This window comes from Hyperolius riggenbachi, chromosome 4 (genome assembly GCF_040937935.1).
Source record: "Hyperolius riggenbachi isolate aHypRig1 chromosome 4, aHypRig1.pri, whole genome shotgun sequence".
Lineage (NCBI taxonomy): Eukaryota > Metazoa > Chordata > Amphibia > Anura > Hyperoliidae > Hyperolius > Hyperolius riggenbachi.
In genome coordinates, this window is record NC_090649.1 from 234,147,103 (window position 1) to 234,173,393 (window position 26,291).

Consider the following 26,291-nt stretch of genomic DNA (forward strand, 5'->3'; position numbering starts at 1 on the left):
ACTTGAACTTTTATTAAGAGAACTCCAGTAAGAAGATAGCTGCTCCATCCCCCCCCCCCCCCCCCACACACACACACACACACCACATAACCATGTCACTGAGCTTCCAGCACACTTATTGGTGCAAACCTCTGCAAACAAGATTTTACAATGAGTCAATTGGGATTAAATTATGGGACCATGATTGCATATGAATGTTTAGATGACCAAGGTCATTGCATTGATTAGGCAAGGTATGTACGATCTAACTCAATTGATGGGCTTCAAGCAGGTTCAAACAATAGTCACACAATAGTCACATCAATTTCAAGCTTCTATAGTCTAAAATAATTTAAATCTTTCCAACCCTATTTCCTGATTCTCTCCCCATCATTTAATTGTGTATGGTGTGCTGGAGGGGGGGGGGGGAGCAGCATGGGTGATTGGATTGCAACGGCGCCAGGGATCCGGAGGGTCTATAGCTCCTCCAAATAGAGTGAAGAGATGACCCAGCATCAGTGATAAGGGTGAGGCCAGCATGATCTCATGCAATTTAGCTCCACCCCTTGCACAGATGCCAGCATTATCAGGGCCGGATTTCTACTTTTTACCGCCCAAGGCCCACTGCCACCAGCCGCCCCCTGACCAATCTAACAGCATTTCAACCAACCCCCAGCACCACCACCAATTTACACACACTTCTCCATCCTAACATGTAATCTTAAAGTGAACCTGAAGAAAAATAAAGATTAGATACTTATCATAGTAGATCCCCTGGGGCCCACTGTTCCAGTGCTGGGACCCTCTGAGCATAATAAGACCCCACCACTGCTGCTCATGACCCCCTTCTTCCTTGAGGCATGTGCTTGCCTCTATGTACAAGCCCAAATGTACTGGGCATGCTTAAGTATGGTCTGCACATGCCCAGTAACACAAAGCTACTTGCCTATGTACAAGCAGTTTTGTGCTACTGGGCATGTGCGGACTGTACTGGCACTTGCCCAGTATGCTTGTGCTTGTACACAAACGAGAGCGCAGCCACAAACAAGAGGAGAGTTTTGGACAGCAGTATGGGTATCCAGATGACTGCCTCCGCTCAGTTTAGGTAGCCAGATGACCCCCTCTCCCACCCCTGCATTAGGGGGACGGGAGCACCAGATCTGGGGGCCACAGTATGGGTAAGGGACCACTTGAGAAGGGCGCATGAATGGGACTGTGCATGCGCAGTAGGAGTGCTTAGAATTCCAGTCATCAAACTTACAGAGGACCAGGATAGAATGGGAGGCATACTTGAGGAGGGCGCGTGAATGGGACTGTGCATGCGCAGTCGGAGTGCCTGGAGTCCCAGTCACCAACCTTACAGAGCCGCGAGTGGGAGAATGGAGGGGGACCAGAGATTGCTGTGGGACCTCACAGACTATGGGGGGGGGGGCTGGAAGAAGCCCCAGGGAATTAAAAGTGCATAGTTTTAAGCACAGCTTAGGTGTGTTTTAAAGAACAAAAAATCCCCCACAAAATTCCAGAAAATCAGAACTAGGCAGAAACATAACAGGATTTACACATACCTGGGGCTTCTTTCAGCAGGAGGGAGGGGGGAAGGAATACTGCTTCTGGCCCCTCAGTTCCTTTACATTCCTCTCCATCTGCTGTAGCCACACTTAAAAAGCTGCAACTGGCCTCAGTCGCAGCTATGGTACATGCATCCTCCTCCATTTTGCTTCCAAGTGACAAGGCAAGACAGCCATGGCTGTCTGCACATGCATAGTTCGGAAATAATCCACATCGCACATGCACAGAACTTTACTGGCTGGCTACTGCGCACACAGTCACTGGGATGCATGACATGAGGAGGTGCTGTGTACATAGTACATGCATGCGCCACAGCTGTGACTGTGCCCAGTGGCAGCTTTTTAAGAGGGGTGACAGCAACATAACAGGAGTCCTAAGGAGCTGAGGTGCAAGAACACTATGGAGGTGGAGGGGCTGAAAGAAACTAGGAATGTTTAAATCCTGTTTGTGGCAGTTTTTTTTTGTTTTTGTTTTATCTTCTTTTAGGCTTTAGGTCTCATTCAAAACACTTCCAGTACATCTTTATCAACTTACACTGTCCTCGGTCCCCTCCTCCACTGAATCATGATATGCCCTCTCACTCTTACAGCTGAATGTGAGGTCAGGACTCGGAGCACAGGCAGCTGTCCATTCCTGCAGCTTCAGCCATGTGCAAAAGAGGGAGAGGAGTCGAGCCTCCTGTGTCTTTCATGTCTGCTGAACAGAGAGCTTCTCTTGCGTGCTTGAAATTGCCCGGGTACACAAGCAAGGGGGAGGAAGTGGGAGCGGGGCAGCCTTTCCATTTGACTTCTAATCTAAGAGAATGACAGCAGGCAGGGCTTCAACGATACAACCACTGCTCTTGTCACACTCAAGTAAGCTGCCAGCTCTGTCCCTGTCTATAGCTGCTGGTGCTGCACACACAGACATGCTACTGTGTGCAGAGCAAATCTGGGCAGCTGTACAGAAACATGGCACTAGCAATACATCATTGTGGGGGAATGGAGTCGGCAGCTGTGGGGACTCCGTTTGGAATCTTGACTGCTTGTTTGTCAACCCGCCTCTTCCTTGGCTCCGCCCTAGGCACGTGCCTATTCGGCCTCCCCACAAACCCGGGCCTGAGCATTATTTTGTTATTACACACTGCTGTGTGGTACTGGAGTGGACGTTGTCTGACACTTTATCCACATAGGGTGATGCCGTGCTAACCTACCTCTGGTAATCGCACCCCTATTGATCAGCCTCCCACCCCCAGTTATCCATATTACAAGGCGATGCAGTTGAGAATGGGGTTGACAGCAATCAAAGTGATGGACTTAGGGTCCATACACACATTCAATTTTACACTGTGTTGCAAACTATTGATTAACTGATGAAATCACTGCATTTTATACTGTTACAGCAGGTACTACAGTTTCATGGATGGTTATTTTGTCACAGGTGTTTTGATTGCACCATCCTGAGAAAGTGGGCTGAAGCTGATCTTATTTTTAACTAGCACTAGTTCCAGTGAGATCATTATCACTGAGAATATGCCATTTACTATGCACTAATGACATGTTGTATTATACTGTTGTACAGAATAGTATCAATGATGTATATAATTAAATAAGTCTTGTAACAACATGTTTGTTAGGGTGACCCTGGCATAAGAGGTCCTCCGGGTATACCTGGTAAAGAAGGTCCTAAGGTAAGTAAAATGCACAACTACAAGCAAAGTATTTTCATAATTCATGGAGTTTATAAATCACGTCTTCTTCTTCACACTCAGTAACTTGTAAAACTGCACACCATCAAACACATATTCTGGTCATCAGTACTGAGGAACAGATCAGCTTCACAAAATAAACACAATGTCAGGCCTGTGTAGCGCCACTGACAGCAGTTCGGCTGAGATCCATTTATTTTGTGCAGATAAAAGAAGAATGTTATGATGAAAGTGGAGGATAGATTGCTGATCAACATGTTATGATGAAAGTATATCTCATAGTATATTCAGTGCAGCTAGGCACTGGCTTAAAATGGAATTTCAGACCAGTCACCAGAGATGCTTATTCAGATGACTGGACAGTAATGAATCATTGACATCTTTATCCATCCTGATACCTATTGCATGCAGTGCTATAAATGTCTGCAATCACAGTCTTTTGGCTTTCATGTCCCATCTACTTGCTTGTTTTGTCATATAAATACATATTCATGTGTCTTATTTTCTTGTCTTACTGGATTTCATATGGAGTACTTTATCTTATTCAAAGATAGCTCAACCTGCTGAAAATCCCATTTTTAGACTTTTTCTATTTGTCACAGTACAACGCCACAAAAAATATAAAATAGCAAGAGAAAAGGGAGATGATTTTTGGTCGAGAGGTTTTATGTGTATGAATAGTGTGTGACAGATTCCCTGCTAACTCTGCATGATACTAAAAATGAATTGTACAGTTCATTTGAAGCAGAATAGTTAGCAGAGCTTGAAATGAAATCCAATGATTGTAGTGATGTTGGAATCTTGTTATAGGGTATCAAAGGTGAACGTGGCTTCCCGGGCCTTACTGGAGAGAAAGGTGACCAGGTACTGATGTTCTGTTCTTTCATCTAAATATTCTCACTGCACAGTGCAGCTAGAGTTTGTTTGTACAGTAAATGGGAACTAGTCTCATTGGACCCAGTGGAGCAAAGAAGAAATAAAGAGAGGTGAGCAAAATCGCTGTAGAAGATTTAATTGGTTTTTCCAAACACAGGTTTTTATGGACTGAACAAAGTTCATGTTGTGTATGTGTTTGTTAAACTGTTATATAATTGCAGATAAATTACTGTAAGTGTTTACACATTGGCTTCAGTATTGTCGAGCCACAAGCTGAGAATTGCTTGGATACTTATAACACATTTGAAGCTGTGAAATAAAGTATCCAATACGGCTAGATAAGCTCCCTACTAAACTTGTCTTAGTTCCCGCAGATAAAAGATGAACTGATGCAACATAAAAATATGTAAACCCTATCAGACGTTTTGAAGTTCACTTCTCCATTGGGGACCAGATATCAATAAAGATCTTTAACCTTTCCCTGTTCAACAAACAAAAAGTGTTAAATATAGAAATATCCAATTCTGGTGTAATATATTGTAAACATGTTTATATATTAAAGGCAAAACATTTCCTACTTCCTGTTCTTGTGAAAGCGGTCTTTAAGACAGAAAATTTGTCTAAAAAGTAAATTAAATGGTTTTTACCTTTCTTCGCTCTGGTCAAAGCTAAGTGGTTTGTTTTGAGTAATACTTTAAGACACCCTTATGTATATTATAATATTTGTCAATGGCCATTGAAAGCCTTATTGCATGCCTATTTAATGTTCAGATACAATGAGCTTTGAGCTATGAAACTGGAGCATTCATTCCATCTGGACTCTTCTAATATAGAAAAGAGCAGTAAGCATAGCTATGCATGTGTCACACATTACTCCATGGCACCTGGTAGGATAGACAGGTTGTACTTGTTGGGAGATAGATGATACATTATACGGAGGCAATGATGACAGTAGCAGGCAGCCACTCACCACCACCACTAGTAACCATCACTAGTAAATTTTAGTTAGTAAGCATTATCTTAGTATGCCCCATGCAGCATAAATCATATACTGATATTACTTGAATGCTCTTTTGCCATCTTTCTTTACTTTTTGTCTCAATGAACTGCCCTAAACAGATACATGTTTTGTTTTTTGTTTTTTGTGTTTTACAATCTGTGCCTCTGACATTTCCAAAATAATCGACATGCATGTTTCTCACTTCAGGGTGTACCTGGTATTCCTGGGCCATCTGGAATTCCTGGAGCTGCTGGACCTTCAGTAAGTTTCATAAGAACAATTCACTCAGGGAGGGTAAAAAAAAAACTAAAATTATGTAGAAGTGCAATTACACATCTACTCACATAAAAAAGACAAAAAAAACTCCTTGAACACATGCATGGTACTGCTGACTGACATATGACGCATGTGCCCACCCACTTTCCACTACAGTTGGATACAGAAACCTGCAGGGGGGCATAAAACAGGTTTACTGTAACAGAAGTTCTATTATATCAGAGTTTACTATACCAGTTGCTACTCCCATATACTTATGAAGGGGCTTGGCCAGGACCTGGACACTTAGTTGACAATAGCTAAATGTTTACTATATCAGTGTTTGCTATAAAGAGATTAAACTGCATATGTACATTCTATACAGGGCAAAACTATAGGGGGAGGGGCTTCTGAAACTGCTTTACCTTCCTCACCTTGAAGCAAAGGCCCATACTCCAGAGTAAGTGTAGTTCTGGAGAGCCAGGTGATTCAGGCACTAGACATAGGTGAAGCCCAAATTATGTTAAAGAAGGAATGGGTTGTGTTGGGTGTAGGGTAAACAGTAGGGCTAGTTTTAGGAGTAGCCAAGGGGAGGATTAGTGTTAGGAGGCAGTAGAAGCCTTAGTAGATCATCAGTAGTATTGGGCTGATGGACCCCCAGACTGTGAAGATCAGTAACAGGAGTTGTGATTTCCAGATGTGAATGCAGGAGGGCCCTATTAAGGTTTTGTAGGGAGCCCCATCATTTCTAGGTACACACTTTACTCTTTGCTTTGTACAGCACATTCCTAATGGCTATTATTTCTTGAATGAATCCTTATGCTGTTATAGGAAATGATTTAAAATAAATAAATAAATAACGTGCACCTGGTTCACTCAGCTGCCAAACCTTATTGTAACCCTTGGTTTGTTCAGATAATTGTGTCTTGCATTTTAGATGTCAAGCCTGATTGGAGCAGGGTCCTCTTTCTTTCCTTTAGTGATTGTTCATATTTGTAATCAACACCACTCACATATTAATTCCCTGTATAATACTGTATGATGGCACGTTATAAATAAAACGTATAGTAATAACAGGCGCAAATGAACTTACATTACCATGAACATATGAACAATTTTTATACTTTTAATTGCAATGCTGGGAAAATCATTCAGATGCTGAGGTTTGGAGACAGCATCTACCAACGTCATCCAACCCAGCTGACAAGGCCCCATCAAATCGGGTCATTCTACTTTGTAACTGTCTCTTTTAAGATATGGCATAGTCTTCACAAGCTTGACTGTGTGCACTTTTTTCTGCAATCTCAATCAGATAAGAATATGAACAAAGCGGAGATTGAAACTCATTCTTTAATAACTGCAGGCCGTAGTGTCAGACAGATTCACACAGCTATGTGTGAAAGTCCTGCATTACTAAATGTTTCAAGGGTGGATGAAAATCAAATGCAAACCAAATGATCAATGGTTGCTGATAATTAACTTGGCACTTTTCTGAACAATTTTCACATTATGTTATTAAAGCAAATACTAATTAATTTCCTCTTTAATGTATTTAATTCAAATGATAAGTCACACATGATAAATCAGCTCCCTTAATACTATGTTGCTGGCTGTTCCTTGATGTGTAGTAGTCTACACTGGACTTCAATTTAAAATAGTGCCAGTGGGAACGCTGCATTTATTCCAAGAAACAATGACATTTTAAATGACTTTGTTAAGGTGGCTTGGAAAATATATTTTTCCAGCACACTCTTGCAGTACTTTCATATATTCTTCTGTAAAACACTTAGTTTTGGGAGTCTGTCCGCAAGTGCATTTCTGGAGAAACAAAAAAATGACGGGAAGTCAAGATCAGAAGTAACAGATATATTGGTAGGTGAACAGAGGCGCCAGAAGGATAAAAGTACATAAAATTTTTAAAAAATTGCTGGGAGGAAGTGGTGGACTTGCCTCCGTTAAAGCAGACACCAAGGACTGTAAATGTATAGATATACACATTTATTGAAAATACCCCAAAGATGCAACGCGTTTCGCGGGCACAGCCCACTTCTTTAGGCAATAAGCAGGGGATAAACAACAGCAATTCAGTTATAGCAAGCAGAGCACCTCTCTGCTCTGCTTGCTATAACTGAATTGCTGTTGTTTATCCCCTGCTTATTGCCTGAAGAAGTGGGCTGTGCCCGCGAAACGCGTTGCATCTTTGGGGTATTTTCAATAAATGTGTATATCTATACATTTACAGTCCTTGGTGTCTGCTTTAACGGAGGCGAGTCCACCACTTCCTCCCAGCAATTTTTTTAAAATTTTATGTACTTTTATCCTTCTGGCGCCTCTGTTCACCTACCAATATATTTGAGTCCACCCCAGGTGGAGGGGTGATCTACCCCCTTTCTTCCTATCTACAGAGAGCGACTTCTTAATCCTGAGTGAGGACAGGTCTAATCTCCTCACCTGCCTAATGAGTGGTTACCTAGGTGGTAACCCGTGTTTGTGAGTATTACCATCTCACTGTTTCATTTATCCAATCAATTTTGACATACTACACCATATTGGGCTCTCGATTTCTCTTCAACTTCAGAAGTAACAGAAGTTGCATATAACGATAATAACCTCTATAAAAAGAAAACAAGCCCAAACTAAGTTAACAACACTTAACTTAGGATGTACTGTGAACAACAGAAATTGAGAAAATTATGAACAACACATAATCAGGAGTTACTATCAGTCAGTGACTATGGGCTCGATTCACAAAGCGGTGATAACCCAGTTAAAGGCTTTAGGCATGATAACCATTCTATCATGCCTAAACTCAGTTTAGGCATGATAAGTTTAGGCATGATAAGTTTAGGCGTGATAAGTTTAGGCGTGATACGTTTAGATAAGTTTAGATCGCAAAGTCCCGCGCGCAAAGCAGCACCATTAAACTCTATGCGATGTTTCGCACACCATACTTTGCTAGCACAAAACTTTTGATCAGCTATGCACTGCGGTGTTAACCCAGTTGGTGCTATAGTTATCATGCCTAAACTTATCATGCCTAAACTTATCACGCCTAAACTTATCAAGCCTAAACTTATCATGGCTAAACTGAGTTTAGGCGTGATAAGGGGCATTTCACCAGCGTGCTAAAAGTTTGCACCGCTTTGTGAACCAAGCCCTATATGTCAAAGCAGGCCAAATTGGCAGATGGATAAGTAGCTGAAATCCAAGGCAAGTGATTTGGCTTTTCTCTGTTACTTAAAGAAGCCACAGATTGAAAATAAGTCTGGAAAAGGAAGGAGTAATGCAATTCATACAAGTATAGAATATTAGTAATCTCTGACGTCATGATGTCATCATAAGCTCAGTTTCTACTGGGCACGTTTGATATAGATATAGAGGTAGGCAGTCACAAGCCCTGTTGCTTCAGCTGCATCATCTATGTCCGAAAGTGTATGAGCAACCCATATCAATTCATCATGAGCCTAAAGCAGAAGCCTCATTTGTATGGAATTTACCACTTTATCCTCCACTACAGTATATCTTCATCCTCTGTGACTTCAACTAAGCCATGGGGACGTAGATATATGTCTTGTGGTTGAACCTCAGCTGTGCACTATTGGGCTTGTTCCTGTGCAAACCTCCAGCACTATCTGCTGCAGCACTAATTGGTGAAAGGTAATATATGAATTCATTAGGTGTCTGAAGTAGGGATAAAGTTATTGCTGATTAAATAAAGACATAGCTAAACTGTCAAAACTGCTCTGGTCCATAGGGGGCAAACAAGGTCTGGATGAAAATTAGTTAAGCATCCCTTAAAAGTTGAGTGACTGGTTTGAGGGTCTTGCTCTTTGCCAGAGTAATGGTTGTAAAAAATAAAAAAGGGTCCCCTTTAAAAGTGATAGGTTGTGTGTTACAGATGGCTTAAACCCTTTAGCAGCCAATTTATTTAGAAGCTTATTTTAGCACATTTTTTATTTCTTCTTTGTAACAAATCCTTGATTCTAATTAATACTGCTGTAATGTGTATTATGGCCAATTGTCACTAGGGGGCAGTGTGAGGCAATAACAGAGGATTTCTGCTTTCAGTTTGTATATTTTCTGCTAGCTGACAGAGATCAAAGCATTCCAAACAATTTACAGCACAAGTTCTGTCTACTGCAGTTATCTCGAACAAGATAACTCTATTGAAGCTGCTAATGGGTTAAACAATGGTTCTTTTCTTTCATAAAACAGGGAGAGCTTGAAGATAATCGCCATAGTACTTTGGATGATCTAAAGTCACTCCATATGGCTCACGAAGACTTTAAAAAACTGTGAGAGGAGGCAAAATATCAGAGTCAAGGGGATCTTAAAGGAGTCATCAGGCCAAATATAATAGAATAGGTGCTACTTACCGGGGGCTTCCTTCAGCCCCAAGCTCCCAGCATGTCCCTCGCCTCACCTCTGCCATCAGCCGTTCGCCGCAGCTCCGTCCCAGTCCCTCCAGGTCGCTCTGTACTGCGCCTGCGCAAGCGGCGCTGTCAATACCCGTCACGTGGGCCGGAGCGGACTGTGCAGGCGCAGTAGTTCTGGAGGTCATATGGAGTGACTTTAGATCATCCAACGTACTATGGCGATTATCTTCAAGCTCTCCCTGTTTCTGGGCAAGAGTGTCCATTTTGTTTTCTAGGGCACTAGTGCAGTCCCCCAGGTTTGATATGTCAGACCCGAGCTCCTTAACTGCTGATAAAATTACATTCTGGAGGGAATCAGGGGTTGGTCATGTTTATTGAGCGCCTTCTCCAGCAGTAACATGCATATTGGCATAAGGAATACTGGCCTGATCCATAGAAGCAGTCACCATGTGGTCAGCTTAGTGGACACCATCTTGGGAGGCTGGGGTGTGTAGGAACTTGTCCAGGGATTCTGCATGGGAGTAGTTTTGCTTCCCCCATTGTTCTCTGTGATGGTCTTTAGATAAGCTGCAAGAGGCCCCCATTAGAGTTGCGCTGTGAAAGTGGAGAAAGCTGGCTTTGCAGTGGATTTGTATCAGGCAGCGGGCTGGAGTTCTGACTCTAAGCTGCCATCACAGTGCGGCTCACGCATGCACCTCTAAATGGTTTCATCTTCTTTTTTCCTAACTCTACAAAAAAAGGCTTGACAAAAAGGATTAAAAAAAGTGAAGCCTTATTAGTTCCTCCAACAGATTTGCCAAATTGTAAATAATAATTTTTCTAGTGGCCTTGTAGTCATCATTCCTTCATACTGTGTGGCAGAGCGGGCAAGTTCAACACATCCATAGTAAACATTGCTTTACGCAAGCTCTGAAAACTGAACATTGGAACCAAAGGTCACTTGAATGTCTGCAGGAACCTTAAATCAAAAGGTGCCAAAAGGAAAGAAAGTTTGGAAATTGCTTTCCCACTCTGAGTTCAGAAAGCAACATTTGCTCTGAAAGTAAAAAAAGGGATTTTCATTGACACAACTGTCAGGCATTGGTGTTGCAGCTGAAATATTGTTTGCGTAGATGTGACTTTATCTTCTATACGCTTCCATCTAAAAATACCCCTTTGACCCTCATTAGTCCCATCTCACACACAAATCCTTCTCAGGTTCCAATAGGAATTCAAAAGCAAAGAACACTAAAGAGGAATAAATGTCACCTAGCTGCTACTGGTGCAGCAGCTTGTGTCACAGACAACAATACTTGTTAATAAACTGTGTTTGAAGCAATTATGTTTCTCCATTTTTCTTTCCAGAATGTAGTTGTCATTGTCTTTGAATGCCTTTTGCAAAGATGGTTATTGGAGTATAGGTGATACCATTCCGTGCCACCTTCAGGTCATGTTACACATTTTATTACTAAGCTAATTAGGCCTAGTACCCCTAATCCGTGGCATGCACCTGGCCTGCACACAGGTAAAGGTGACTCAGGTAAAGGCATTTCCCATTGCACATTTTAGGTTAAATGTGTTGATATACTTTTTTTTGCATAAGCTGCCTCTTCCTGTAGTTCTTTTTTAAGATACAGTTGTTATATTTTAATTGGGAACTAGCTTTAGAAAAGGTCTGGGTTCAGGTTAAACATAATCTTATTTCAAATGTTGATGTAACTCTATTTTAAAAAATACAAAGACCCAATAGCATGAAACTTTTTAGAGCAATACAAGCACATATTTGGATACACATTTAGGCTGCAGGCTCCTTCGCTCAAATTGAGTCTTCATGATGCATTGTTTACAAAATCTTGAACAAGGCATTTAGGATTTGGGAACATCAAGATGGGGGCTTTCAGTTACTGAGGGAGATATGGTGTAATTTGCCTTCTTAAAACAGAAGGAAACAGAAGGAAGTCTGCAATAATTTTCTTCTGTTTTAAAGGGACACTTAAGTCAAACAAAAAAAATGAGTTTTACTCACCTAGGGCTTCCAATAGCCCCCTGTAGCTGTCCGGTACCCTCGCCGTCTCCCTCCGATCCGCCTGGCCCCGCCGGCAGCCACTTCCTGTTTCGGTGACAGGAGCTGACAGGCTGGGGACGTGAGTGATTTTTCGCGTTCCCAGACACATTAGCACCCTCTATGCTGCTATATGGTATATGATATATGCTATAGCAGCATAGATGGCGCTATTGTGGCCAGGAACGCGAAGAATCACTCGCATCCCCAGCCTGTCAGCTCCTGTCACCGAAACAAGAAGTGGCTTCCGGCGGGGCCAGGAAAATCGGAGGGAGACGGCGAGGGCACCCGGACAGCTGCAGGGGGCTATTGGAAGCCCCAGGTGAGTAAAACTCATTTTTTTTGTTTGACTTAAGTGTCCCTTTAAGGAGGCAAATAACACCAAGCTTTGCTTTTTTTAGTAGGAGGGCTTTTGGTCCCTTTTATCCCCCTATGCATTCCTAGTCACCCTGAGCTGCTTGGTTACTCTGTTGAGGGAGATTTCACTAAGTGATGAAGGTCATTGCATTTTGCTTTAAAGTGGCACTCCAGAAGGTGTTAGATAAACATATCCCTAAACTACATCATTATTATAATTAATCCCTAAGAACTTTTTTTTCCCTTTGAAAGATTGCTGTAAACAGCATTTTTTTGCTGTTGAAAACATTATGTACTATGCAGTGAAATAAATCGACTTTTCATACCTCCCGTTGTGTTAAATTAAGAAACTAAATCTTGCAGATAGCCCTTTGTATTTTAAAGCAGAATTGTAATAACTCATATCAGAATGTAATAAATTATTCATCATGATACTCATTTTTACCTTAATTATACTGATTCCAGCATCAGAAATCCTTGTTATTTCTACATATCGATGTATATTGGTATGTAACCCAGCTCTCCCAGTAATGTTTAGCCTAGGCTATGATGTCATGTAGCTGTCTCTTTCAGAACGAGTGTTGCTTGCAAATTCTCACCAAAGTCAGTTTTGTATCAAAAATGACTTTGAGAAAATATGTGCAAAAATACATTGCATTTTCACAATAAGATAAAAGTCTGCAAAAACGTGAGAATCACTTTTTTTTTTTTTTTTTTTACTGTGAAAATTCACAAAAAGGGAAATCATTTATTTTAAGTTTGAAAATACACAAAAAATCACAAACTTATTACAATGATTTTTGATAGCAAAGTCAAATTTAACATTATTTTCGAGAACATTTGTGTAAAAAGAATATCAACATTTCTGCTCATCACTGCTCAGAGCAATCTGGGAGATCACACAATATATCTGCTTACTTCTATGAGTGAAGAAAAACATTCCACAAGTGATTCACCTTGCCAGTAGTAAAGATGGTGGGGTATCCGATAAATTGAAGATTTCAATTTAAATAAAATGTAAATTGTGGTGAGGTAAGATTTTACAATGGGCTAACATTAACTAATTTATAAATGAATATTGTAAACAATTATTTATATTTATTAGGTGTAAAGGTATAACAGTATAGCTCCCAGATGCAAAAATGTAAATAATCTGTTTCTCCTTTTATCTCCAGAGTCAAATAGGTCAGTTGGCCAACATTCAATGGAGAGTGTTTAAACACCTAATGAGTTCTGAAAAACCAAACAGTGTATAAGGCTATAAAATAAAAATCATTTTTCTTTTCGATGCTCTACCTATTCATCGGGTGCACTGAGATGCATTTTTAGTAAAATAAAAGTCCCAGGGGCTTATTTATAAAATAAATGGTTTTCAATTGGAAAAAATGCCACCTTCCTAATACTACAGTAATAACAGCAGGAATAGATTTGATTTACTTTTGGTCAATTGCACTAGTTTCATTTCCCTAAAGTGGAGATGGCTGATGGTGTAATGGTTAAGGGCTCTGCCTCTGACACAGGAGACCTGGGTTCGAATCTCGGCTCTGCCTGTTCAGTAAGCCAGCACTAATTCAGTAGGAGACCTTTGGCAAGTCTCCCTTACACTGCTACTGCCAATAGAGCGCGCCCTAGTGGCTGCTGCTCTGCTCTGGCGCTTTGTGTCCGCAAGGAGAAAAGCGCAATATAAATGTTATTTGTCTTGTCTTGTCTTGGAGATCAGAACATTGATTGACTGAATTGTTTGTTCACCATTCATGGCCCGCTCGTTCTTTCCAGTGTGCCATTTTCAGCAAAACATGGAAGTGGAGCTGGAAACAGACATCACTGTTCTTCATTGTTTGCTTTGGGGTTTTCCCCTATCAAAGTGGAGATTTCCATTGGCCCCTATAAAATAGCTAGTATGTCGGTATAAAAGTTACAATCATTTTAAAAGATGTAAAACAAAAGGTTGCCTTCTTAAAACAGAATGCGAGAAGGTGTACAGAGGCGCCGAAAGTGTAAAAGTGGCTAAAACGTTAAAATGTTTTGGTCGCGGTGGTGGACCGGCCGACCATAAACGGACAACAAGGCTGTTGTTTTTCAATAAATATATACAAAATTTATTCAGAAAGCTCCCAGCATTGCGACTATTTGCTGGGAGCTTTCTGAATAAATTTCAAACTTAAAAACGTTTTAGCCACTTTTACACTTTCGGCGCCTCTGTACACCTTCTCGCATCCAGAAGTCCACCCTTGGTGGAAGGGTGATCTACCCTACAATTCTTCTATCCACAGAGAGCGACGTTTTACTCCTGAGTGGGGACAGGCTTGTTCTCCCCACCTGCGCTTACAGTGGTTGCTCTTGAGGCAACCCTGACTTGTGAGTATATTACTTACTTTCATTATTCTCATCCCCTACTAATACATGCTACACTATATTGGGCTCTCGGTCTTCTATCTTTTCTTAAAACAGAAGTTATTGGTAATAATACAGGTTGGGTGAGCATATGATGTCTCCCACGATGCAATGATGTGTCAGCTTGTTAATTGTACAGAGCCACAATAATCCAACAGGCTTTCTCGGATTGGTTGATCCTCATCAGTGCATGGCATGGATTAATGTGGCTCTATGGGGTAGGACTTGAAGCACCCAGAGTTGCAGCTAACCCAGCAAGCTCATGGAGAACCAGAACTCCTAGGAATGTGTAAGGGGCTTTTTGGTCCTTTCTCTCTACACACTAGGAGTTCTGGTTCACTATATTCTATAATTTTAAAAGATGAGCTATGTTTGTCTAATGTCCAGGTTAATAGATGGGATGATCGAAAAAAAAATGTAGTTATTTAATATAAATGTAATTTTACTGGTAAATTACACGTCCAGTCCTTTACAATTGGGCTCTTAGATTTTCTGAATTTTTAGTGAGGCGAAATCCAGTTATTTCACTTACTACTACCAACTATTTTAAAAGAAAACACATTTCACCTTTTCCTCAAAGTAAAAAAACTATTCTATGATCTCTAAAAACTAGATTTAAATGAGAAAGATTGGCAAGAGGTTGGTTTTTTTCATGATATGTCTTTTTGAATACACCTAATGCTTTTAGCTATTTTTCTTTTGCCATTTACCTTACTAAAGAAAACACATTTCAGGCTCCTTTGTATTGTGACAGAACACAGTCTATCCTAACCTAAACAGGTTAACAAAGGTAAAGTAATGCATTAGAGACAGAGAAGCTCTATAAAATGTCCTTGATGTACTTACGTAACTTGAAAATGTACTAGGAGAGTCTCTGGCTCTCATTCAGTGTCAGATGTCAAAACAGTCTCCTGCTTTTTCCACTTTCGCATTATGAAATGAGAATCACTTGTTCTGAAATGAAAGTAAATTCATTAGGACTCCTAATGCTTAACCAATGTTATCTAATCTGTATGTATTGTGAAGGTGTCACTTCAGGTTTTATAAAAAAAAAAATGATCCCTCTGAATTTGAATTATAAAAGTCTGCACTGTCTAACTGAAGTAGATTTGTAATGCTAAAAATGTTAATGCTAATTCTTTTAATAAGCTACAAACCGCAATGTGTGTTGGTGGGAGGGACCTGGGACTTAACATTTGCATGGTAGCTTCAATGCAAATACTGTTTATTTCTTTGCTTTTCATCAACTCTTGTTTAAAGAACAAATCCCAAGTGGCTGAAAAGCAGCATTTGTTGAGACCGGATAAATAAAGCCAAGTAATAACTGTATCAGCTTCCTTCCAGCTGGAAGAAGAGTTAATATGTAGTGCAAGAGCTGAAATCTGCTTTTGTACCTTCACCACTCCACTTGAGCAACACACATTCACATTTTTGTTGAAGGGGTTGGCTGTTTCTAAATGGAAAGTATAGAGGCAGGCATAGAATAAGTATAGAGGTAGAGAGGCTAGCATTTTGACCTTGCAGCGTTAGCATACCAGGTTTGATTATTAGCCAAGTCGCTATCTGCAGGGAGCTTGTATGTAGTCAACATGTTTGTGTGTTGTTTTTTTCTGGACACTTTAATGATTCAAATCCCCAAATTATGCCAGTTGAATAAAGGACCACTATCACAAAAAAAACGTGAAGTTCAAAATACATGTGCACACATACTTATAAAAAGTACGCTTCTCCCAGGGTAAAATGCACTATAAATTACCGTACTTTTTCCCCTATGTTGCTGTTGCTTACAGTAAGCAGTAAAACTCAGAAACATCTGACAGGTTTTGGACTAGTCCATCTCCAAATGGGGTATTCTCAGTGCTTCCTTTACTCTTTACAAAGACTTTGTAGAATGGATCTTTATATTGATGCTGGCTAGCCTCCTTATTTGCTAGCACTTTATTTTGGCAGTTAGACTGAGCAACTGCCATTCAGTAAGTGGTTTTGAAAATAAAGAAAAATCTGAGATTCCCTCATACTGATTTGGACTAGTCCAAAACCTGTCAGGTCTGTCAAATTTTTACAACCTGCTGTAAGTGACAGCAACGTAGGGAAAAAGCAACTGATTTTATACATAAGCATACACATGTATTTTACATTTTACAGTTATTATTGATAGTGGTCCTTTAACTGTCTTTAAGTTTGTAAGATCTTCTAAGGAACAAAAAGGAGGGAGAGGTAGTGGATTGTTCAGCATACGCTATAAAGTCCAGCAGAAATTGGGTCAATGTTATGAAGATACATATTCCTAACATGTAAGCTTTGTCCCAACACAAGAGAACACAAGTGGAAAATAACACATATAATGCGCTTTTGGTCCTACGGGAGAAAGCGATTTACAAATGTTTTTTTGCTGTTGTTGATGAGCTATGCTTTTTGCTCAGTAAGTTTGTAGTTGATCCTGCTGCATTTGCTACATAGACTAACTGCAGTGGCAGTAGATCTCTTCCTAAGCCTATTCTTTAACAGTTAAATTCAGCTTTTTTATTATGAGCTTGAATGTTTCATTTCTTTTTTGCCTTCCTCTTTCCTGATCTGCATATCACAAGATATGTCCATTCTTAATCCAGGAAAGCTGCGAGGTATTAGAGCATTGAAGAAAACCACAGAAAGAAATAATTTCTTGTTTATAAAAGACACATTTTTGCAGTCCAATAGACATGCACCCAGAGCCGGGACAAGGTCCTCCGGCACCCAAGGCTGAGAAACCAAAGTGCACTCCCCCTCCATCCCTCCCACCCCAGCCATCGCACACTGATTGCTATTAGACTAAGAGGCGCCCTAGGGCCCCTAACACCTTAATCTCTAGTTATCTGGCTTGCAGTCACTGCCATGTATCCCCTTTTCCTATTTCTCTTCAAACACAATTATTTAGCTTCAAACACAATAGGGGAATGATAGCTGAGTGAGTTGTGCGCCCCTTCTACACTGCGCCCTGAGGCTGGAGCCTCTCTCGCCTCTGCCTCGGCCCGGCCCTGCATGCACCAATGTTCCTCCTTCACCTGCTGGTTCCTTATTAGCTGAACAGAGTCCCATAATGTTAGAAACATCCTGTTACCCCTCTGACCAGTGTCAGTATATATACTACCCTTTCCTCCTTTCCCAATGCAAGGAAGCTGCAGCCCCATGCCCTTGGATACTAATCACAACCAGTGGCTTAAGTTTGGATCAAGGGCCCAAATGCAATGGGGCATTGGGGCCAAAAAGGTGACTCCCTCCCCAGTCCCCAGCAGAATCTTGTATACTTTCTTCTTTCCCTTTCTAATGTGTATTCTACATATAGCAGTGCAAAAACATATTTGAACTTGCAGTGAGGAAGTGTTTAAAAATGATTACCACAATGCATAGTGCACATAACAGGATTTTTATTACCACTAGAACATCTATGACAAACTGATTGGGACTGTAACTAGTGCATAGTTCCAGGCAACCGTCTGAACAAAATCCTAGTTGTTGTTGTCACTTCACCAGGTGAAAAAATGTTCCCTAACCTTACAGGTTGCAGAACTATACTCTCAGATAGAGGAACTGCAGCACCAGTGGTGTACATATGATTATAAAAGAATATTGCGTTTTTTTAGCATTTAAAATGAAAACTGGCTTTTCAGACTCACACTTATTTGTAAAAAAGGCTTTGCGGTGTACCTTCTTGACGCTGCAGCATCCTCCATACAAGTCTTCTCCTGACTACTTCCTAATTTTTGCAGTCAGTTTTGTAAGCTGTTATAAGACTTTTAAATTCTTACCACCACTCCATATTTGCAGTCCCTTTCTAATAATATTTTAAGTTGTTTCTAGTGCACCTGAGAAAAGTTCTAACTTTTTTTATAATTAGAAGATTATTATTCTGCACATTTGCACTTAATCGTGCGTTATTACTGTAACTATATAGGTTAATGTTTGTGCACATTTGTACATAATTCTGCATTACAGCTGTTATCATAAAGGTCAATATTTTGCACATTTGTACATAATTATGCATTACTGGCCACTGTATTTTTTGGACAATAAGATACTCTGGGCTATAGATTTAGAGGTCAAAAATCAGGAAAAAAATACTAAACTTGGTGCGTCTATAGTGCAGGAGCATCTTGTGGACCTTTTCCCCCAAGCTGTCTCTAAGATACTCTGTCTACACTACACTACACTACACTAACCCCTGCTGCCCCACCAGCTAAGCCATTCCACACTGACTCCACACTATACTACACTAACCCATGCTGCCCCTACTAGCTAAGCTACACTGAACTACACTAACCCCTGCTGCCCCTACCAGCTAAGTTGCACTACATTACACACTACACTAACCCCTGCTTCCCCTCCAGCTAAGGTACACTACACACTACACGAACACTACACTAACCCCTGCTGCCCCTACTAGCTAAACTACACTACACTAACCAATGCTGCCCCCACAAGCTAAGCTGCACTACATTACACACTACACTAAACCCCACTACAGTACACTACACACTACACTACACTACACTGCCAATTCAGTGTGTCAGGTCTTACTGCATCCTGCTACTACGCTCCTCTCTTGCTCGCTTCGGTCCTACTCCTATGTGCATTCCTCTTCACCTCTGCTCCTCCTGCATCTTCTGATATCAAGGTACACTGTGGCCGCTTGTCACAATACAGCTCCGGTCCTCTTTCCTGACTGACTCATACTTCCGCATTAGTTCACTTCCAATAAGTTCAATATTTCAAGAAATTGTGTTTTATGAAATTTACTGAAAATTTTTTTTCTTGCTGCAAGATATTGTTTCTCCAGTGTTGTTATCCATGTCTTTGAATTGATTAGAAATATAATTGTACAATGCTTTATATCTCTTTAAGGTCTGTATAAAACTGTGAGGCCAAGGACACTACTTTATCTTTGGCTTTGGTCACTTTAATTTCAAAGGAAGCATAGTGGCATCCATGTAATTAGGGAAAATAGTCAGTGAATAGATGAGTAGATTTCTAATATCCACAGCTCAGACATAATATAAAAGAAAGTAACAAAAAAGTAAATAACAGCGTCACTGGTGTTATCTCAAAGAAGGAAACGTTTTATGTTTGGCTTTGGTCACTTTGATTTGAAAGGAAGCATGGGGGCATCCATATGATCAGGAGAATTAATCAGTGAATGGAAATATCAACAACTCAAACATAATAGAAAAGCAAGTAGCAAAAAGTGCATTTCTTTAAACTAACAGCATCACTAGTGTTATCTTAAATAAGGAAATACTGTGTCTTATAAAGGATACGGGGGAATTTTTAGAAATGGAGGATTTGATATTCTTTTATATACCATATGTTAATTGCATAGCTTCAAAGTTTCAACCCAATATAGCGCAAGCATTCACAAAAGGGCAATTAACAGAACCCTATGGGTATGTGGGTCCGTCTTGACATGTATTAAAATATTTTATGCCTGTCAAGAAAATCCCAGGTTACCTCTGCAAGAGCTGTTAATTACTGTGATGTAAATGCCTGCCACCCATTCATCAAAAGTAATTCACAAATGAAACTGGGGGTCACAGTTGTACTATTATTATTTTATGACAGTAAGTCATCTCATATAATAGTTGATGATTATTCTATCAGGAATTGGAGCCCAGAACCTAGATGTGTATATAATTTAAAGATAAGCTAAAAAATAATTGAATACTGAAACTGTACTCAATAAAATATAGGCTGAGTGTATTCAATAAAATATAGGCTGCTTTTAACATTACCAGCTGCAGGAAGAGGTATAATATAATATAGATTTTGGAAATTTTAAATTGTGTGAATGAGATGCCCATATTTTAAGGAAACATTTTCCTCTTTTAGATATGATCAGAATTAATGTTACTCAGCTAATCAAACATTGCATACTGCATTTCCAAAACACTATCAAATTTACCACATCCTGCAAAACATAATATTTGTAAACATTGTGGGAGGAACTTGATATGTGTCCAGACCATTGTTTTGATGGTCCAATCCAATCTAAACTAATTTTGCTGACAAAGAGAAAGAATGTTGCCCATTGTTATGGTTCATCTAAATGCAACAGTAAAATGACTGTCAAACCTACATACCCAATTTTTTTAGGACATATCTTGTGCTGTGGCTTCAGTATAGTTCAGTAAAATGCTTTAGTCACTCTGGAAATAATGCCCTTTGGCAGTTTTGGAAAGATAATCTGAAGGCTGGGTTTAAAACTGGAAGGCCCTAGGTAATTAAAGTTTTATATTTTCTTTTTGAATAAAAAATACAATGATCAGCCAGCGATAATACAGATAATCTGATATATTCTGTGTTGTGATATCTATTAAGTTTCAGAGGTAATAGCTCAGGTTCTGAACTGAATTCAAATCAGTAAGACTTATGTGGCCTGATCCTTGCAGGCGATGCACTCAAACCAAGTATTATTTGCAATTGAGATTGGTTTAAATTGAGTTGCGGTTAGATAAGTAATGATAAAATAAAAGGCATTGCAACAGTGGAAGTGCTCATGATTGCTCATTATTATGTATATACATGCACTATTAGTTTTGCCCATCAGGATAAAGCTGTTCTAGTGGGCAACGTAAAGAAGAAAACAATGTACTTGAGATTTATTGTTGATTAAAGATCTTATGTGCTGGTCTGCTGCATATTTAAATGAGGTTGGGGGACACATGTACTCATGCTAGTTTCTTGGCTGAATCGACCTCAAACAGCTGCCATGGCTGAGTTCCACCTAACGTGTGTACAAGCATGTACTGTCATACTTTCAGTGAAGAAAAATAGACATTACTGTTCTTGATTCATGCTTCTCTGGCAATCACTGGGTGGACGTAGGGTTCCATCATGGTTCAGTTGGGTGCAGGGTGAGCCAAAAGTTGTCTCAATCTGCTACTGCTGAAATTCCAGGGTGAAGTGAAAAACTTTTTTTCCCACCAAATTGTAGCAACTCGGGGGAGACACGCAATTCTGGGGCTAGTTATTGCAGGCACCTGACTTACAGGTTTTTTTGAGAAATTCCTGTACACCACCACAGCCATATTAACATTACTGTCTATGGCTGAGCTTATGCAGTGTGGGGCTGATCAGGCACCAAGATGACCTGATCCAATCACCGGAGCAATCTTAAAATATTGCAGCTTAACTGTATTCTGGGTCTGACACATTTGGAAACCACTTTAAAGCCAGAGCAGATTATATTTTCTACAACCACGTCTATACCAGGGACTTTCTTGAAGAACATACTGCTATATTTCTGACTGAAATGAGTACTTGTCTACCTTGTCTACATGCCATCTGGTCTTTGCCAGCCTCTCTCTACCTAAATTTAAAGTACCTTTTTCAGATTTTAGTCCTACACCTAGAGCCTACATATATTGCAAACACAGAGTGGATGTCTCCTGGTTATACATGACTCCAGAGATTAAATTTTCTCAAAATAAAATAAATAAATATATATTTACCACAAAAATGTTATCTTGCTGAACAGAACTGTACTATTCATTCAGACTTATTCATGGTCTCATTATTTCCTGGTTGGTCACTGTAGCTAACCTGTGGGCCTGAGAATGGCTTGCATCACAAACACTCTACTGCTAATGGCAAATCAGTTATTCATCTACTGTTTGTGTTATGCCTATCAGATTCTAATGTATCTGGTGCAGTAAACATATCGGTTTTAGCATTAGTATGATGCCTTCTAGTGTGTTGACAAGTAATCACTTTTTCTTATGGCATAGTTTCTTCAGCACTATAGTTTACTTCTGACCATAGATTACTTCTGACCTTGGGCTTCGCCATCTTTTATATTTCATTTTATTACTTTTACTTTTTTAGTATACATTTTATTAAAAAATTAAATAAAAAAAACAGTGTGACTGCCTGCCATCTCACCCGCAGCCTTTTTCAACCCCTTGTCACCATGAAGGCTGGTATTGATACCCAGAAGCTTTGGACTCCACCACCTGAACAATGCCAGCCCACATGGTTCTTGACATACTGTGCAAGAGGGGAGGAAAGGGGAGATTACACGTCCCTTCTCCCTTTACAAAACATTTTTACTAAGTCAAGGACAAGTGGGTCATCCTTCCTCCAGTTTCCAAAATGAGGTAAATCTCGTGTGAGGGCAGATTCAGAGCATGGACTATAAAAGCCCTCTTTTTTAATACTGTATACAGATATATTAGCCACTCCTTATAATGCTATTTACAGATCTAAACCCTCTCCCCTTGCCCCCCCCCCCACGCACACACACACACACACCAGAAAAATTAGTATGGTACCCCTTGCTCATTTTCAAAAACGATTAAATATAGAAACTACCTAACACTGGTAATATATCATTTATTTAAAAAAATGAAATTTCCTGTGTTCTGCTTTCATCAACTTCTTCCTGTGTATCTCAATCATTATACGGATATATGACCATGACAATCATTTGCACCACACTGCTGCTACAATAAATTCAATAGGATACCCAGCAAAACCATCTTTAAATCTACCTAGGAGTGTCTTAATGGAGATGTGGACAAAATAGAATTCTGAGCAAGGGAGCATTCTTATTGGTCCGTCTTTGTCTATATGTGCATCAACGTGAAGCAGCACCAGTGGTGCTGTAGTGCAGACGGTGGTCAGATGATCTTGTCTTTAACATGAGCAAGGGTGTTTTGCAAAGGGGGAGGGGAAAATTTCTACCTGTAGGGAATCACATAATTAAATGTATAGAATCCACAAAGGACCAGCACCACAGCGAGGTATTATAGCTCTAATACTTTATTAACAGCTCATGTCATAAAAGCAACGACAGACTGCTGTTTTGGCCATACTTGGCCTTTGTCAAGTTGCACAAGATGTGCAACTTGACAAAGGCCAAGTATGGCCGAAACAGCAGTCTGTTGTTGCTTTCATGGCATGAGCTGTTAATAAAGTATTAGAGCTATAATACCTCGCTGTGGTGCTGGTCCTTTGTCGATTCTACTACTGTGACCCCATGGCACAAGGGTGAGACTGAGGCACACTAGTTTATCTGGCCTGTATCAGTGCCCCTGGGCCTTTCGTTTCTTTAATTAAATATATAGAAATTTACATACAGCTTTAGTATTTGAGTGGGATTTTGCATGTATCGAAGGGACATTGTTTATGAGCTAGCAGTTTGCCGAATGATTTTACTTGTTAACTTGCTTTAAGCTCAGCAGTAAAAAAAAAAATGATGCATCTACGGAAAAATTGTACATCTCCTGTTAATTACCTCAATACAATAAATCTGATGTATGTACTGTACATCTGGTTTCATTATAGAGTGTCTCGATTAAAATCTTGTACTTTTATTTTAAGAGACTGTGCATATGCTGATTTGTTGCTGGTGTGTATGCAAAATGTTGTACATAGATAATGATATGCATGTTTCAATTGAAACAGCAAAATGAATGCCTTGCTATATCAACATACACCAGGTAAGGTCTTTACATTTGATCTGCCAAGGTGAAAAAGCAACCACTAGCAGCATTGTATCCTTTCAGTTTGTGTGGCTTATCAGTAGGATGCAGCTGTTTTATCAGTCAGAAAGAGAAGATGCTTCTTGGAAAACTTAATTGAGTTTAGGTTGACCTCAGAAGTACAACTTTTCTAAGCAAATGTGTTGTTCAAAGCTCTTTGCTGTTGTTTAAAAACCAAATATGCTTAATGTTTACAGGGACAGTTTGGACGACCTGGACATCCAGGACCCGCAGGACCTAAAGGAGAGAAGGTATGAATTTAAAGTATTTTATTTTTATCATGTATTAATTTCAAACTAGAAAGAAGTATAGAAAGAAGTATAGCAAAAAAGAATACTACTATGTCACAAATATTGTAAAATGATTACCGTATTTTTCGGACTATAAGACACAGCGCACCATAAGACGCACCTAGGTTTAGAGGGCAAAAACCAAGGAAAAAAAATCTAAACCTGGTGTGTTCATGGTGCAGGGGCTTCTTGTGGATTTTCTCCCTTTAAACCTTCTCTATCTAAGCTACACTGACCCCTGCTACCAGCTACACCACACTATTCTCTCTGACCCTTACTGGTTTTCCGGCCCCCTTACTGCTACCCCCTCTGTATATACCCCTGTTACAATCTCTGTATATACCCCCACTGTATCCCCACTGCACAGCACGCACAAGCAGACATCTTAAAGCACTATTTTTCTGTAGAAGTCACATACAACACTCCAGGCAGTAGTCAATTACAGAGGATGCTTCTGAAGTTCCCACATTCTTCAGCTTTGTATCCCCCCCCCCCCCTTCTGCTTTTAAAAGGTTACCCAATGTAACCCCAGCAGATGTCACTAGTGATTACTACTGCAGTATAATGTAAAGACAGGTTCACACTTCACATTTACAATGTGTAGTGTATATTACTTCGTAGAAGAGAAAGGGGGGCACATGGATAACAGCATGATGTGCTGTGTGTACTTATGGTAGTAGCAGCCAACCACAGCCTGGTATCCCTCACACACAGAAGGGGGGTACAGACATGGATAACATCATGATGTGCTGTGTGTACTTACGGTAGTAGCAGCCAACCACAGCCTGGTATCCCTCACACACGCTCCCGCAGTCTCCAGCGCTGTGTCCCGCAGCCTACTATCTTCCCTGCAGCTGTTATATTCCCCATCTGAATCTCCAAAAGCACCCACACTGCCCAGAGAGGCTCCCCATGCTGCTTCCAGTTGCGTGACCCCGGCGCACGTGTTCCGCCAGGTCACGCAGTTAAGGAAGCTCAGATGGACAATAGAGGTCGGCAAATCACCGGAGAGGAAGGACGCCAGATGTAGATCATGTCTGAAGACAGCACAGCCGCAGCACCTGCACTGAGAAGGGAGGCCCCCTGTGCTTTTTGCAGCTGCGTTACCCCGACGCACATGCATGGCCAGGCCAGTGAGGCATCGGACGGAGGACAGATGTTGGCAAATCGCTGGAGATGGAGGAGGCCTGGGGCAGATCGTTCCTGGAGACAACACAGCAGTGCCTGCACAGTACGCTGCCAGGTCACGCAACCAGAAAGAGATCAGCGAATCTCCGGAGGAGGATGCCTGGAGCAGATCGCTGCCGGAGACAGTGCAGCAGTGCCTGCACTGAGCAGAGAGACCCCCTCCATGCTCCTTCCAGTTGTGTTACCCTGGTGCACGTGTGCTGCCAGGTCATGCATTTAAGGGGGCTCGAGTAGAGGAAGGAGCGTGGCAAATCACCAGAGAGGAAGGATGCCTGGGGCAGAACATGTCCGGAGATGTGAAGGAGAAGACGGGGACTTAGTTGGCGCAAACAGATTGGTAAGGGCTTCCACTGCAAACTGTACTCTACCGTACATTCGGACTATAAGACGCAGATCACTTTTGGGGGAGAAAAAGTGCGTCTTAGGCCTCTTTCATAGTGGGACGTTGCGCTTGATGCGGCGTTAAAGTCGCACAATGTGCCCCTAATGCAGCGCATGTAGGTTATGAATTTGGATGTTATTTTGCACTGCGTTATGCGTCTCTTGGTGTGTTGTTTTTGTTGCATACTGATGGAACGAAAACGGCGCATGCGTTACACTTTTTAAAAAAAAAAAAAACATTACTGAGCATGTGCAACACACATAACGTAGCAAATGTATTGCTAAACGCACAGCATGCAGCACTTTCTAAATATTGCTACACGTTACACACAACGCAACGTGTGCACTGTGAATGTCGCACAGACTTTGTATTGCTGTGCGTTCGT

General features: G+C 40.7%; 1 protein-coding gene across 6 annotated transcripts in view; it reads left to right on the forward strand.

The window, feature by feature from the left end:
- Nucleotides 1–26,291, forward strand: part of COL19A1 (collagen type XIX alpha 1 chain) — a 1,086,226-nt gene that overhangs the window by 755,996 nt on the left and 303,939 nt on the right. For all 6 annotated transcript variants that reach the window (XM_068281448.1, XM_068281450.1, XM_068281452.1 and 3 more), the window contains exons 34-37: nucleotides 3,164–3,217; nucleotides 4,046–4,099; nucleotides 5,319–5,372; nucleotides 24,244–24,297. In XM_068281448.1, the coding sequence (XP_068137549.1) occupies nucleotides 3,164–3,217; nucleotides 4,046–4,099; nucleotides 5,319–5,372; nucleotides 24,244–24,297 (216 nt within the window). The remainder of the gene's footprint in view (nucleotides 1–3,163; nucleotides 3,218–4,045; nucleotides 4,100–5,318; nucleotides 5,373–24,243; nucleotides 24,298–26,291) is intronic.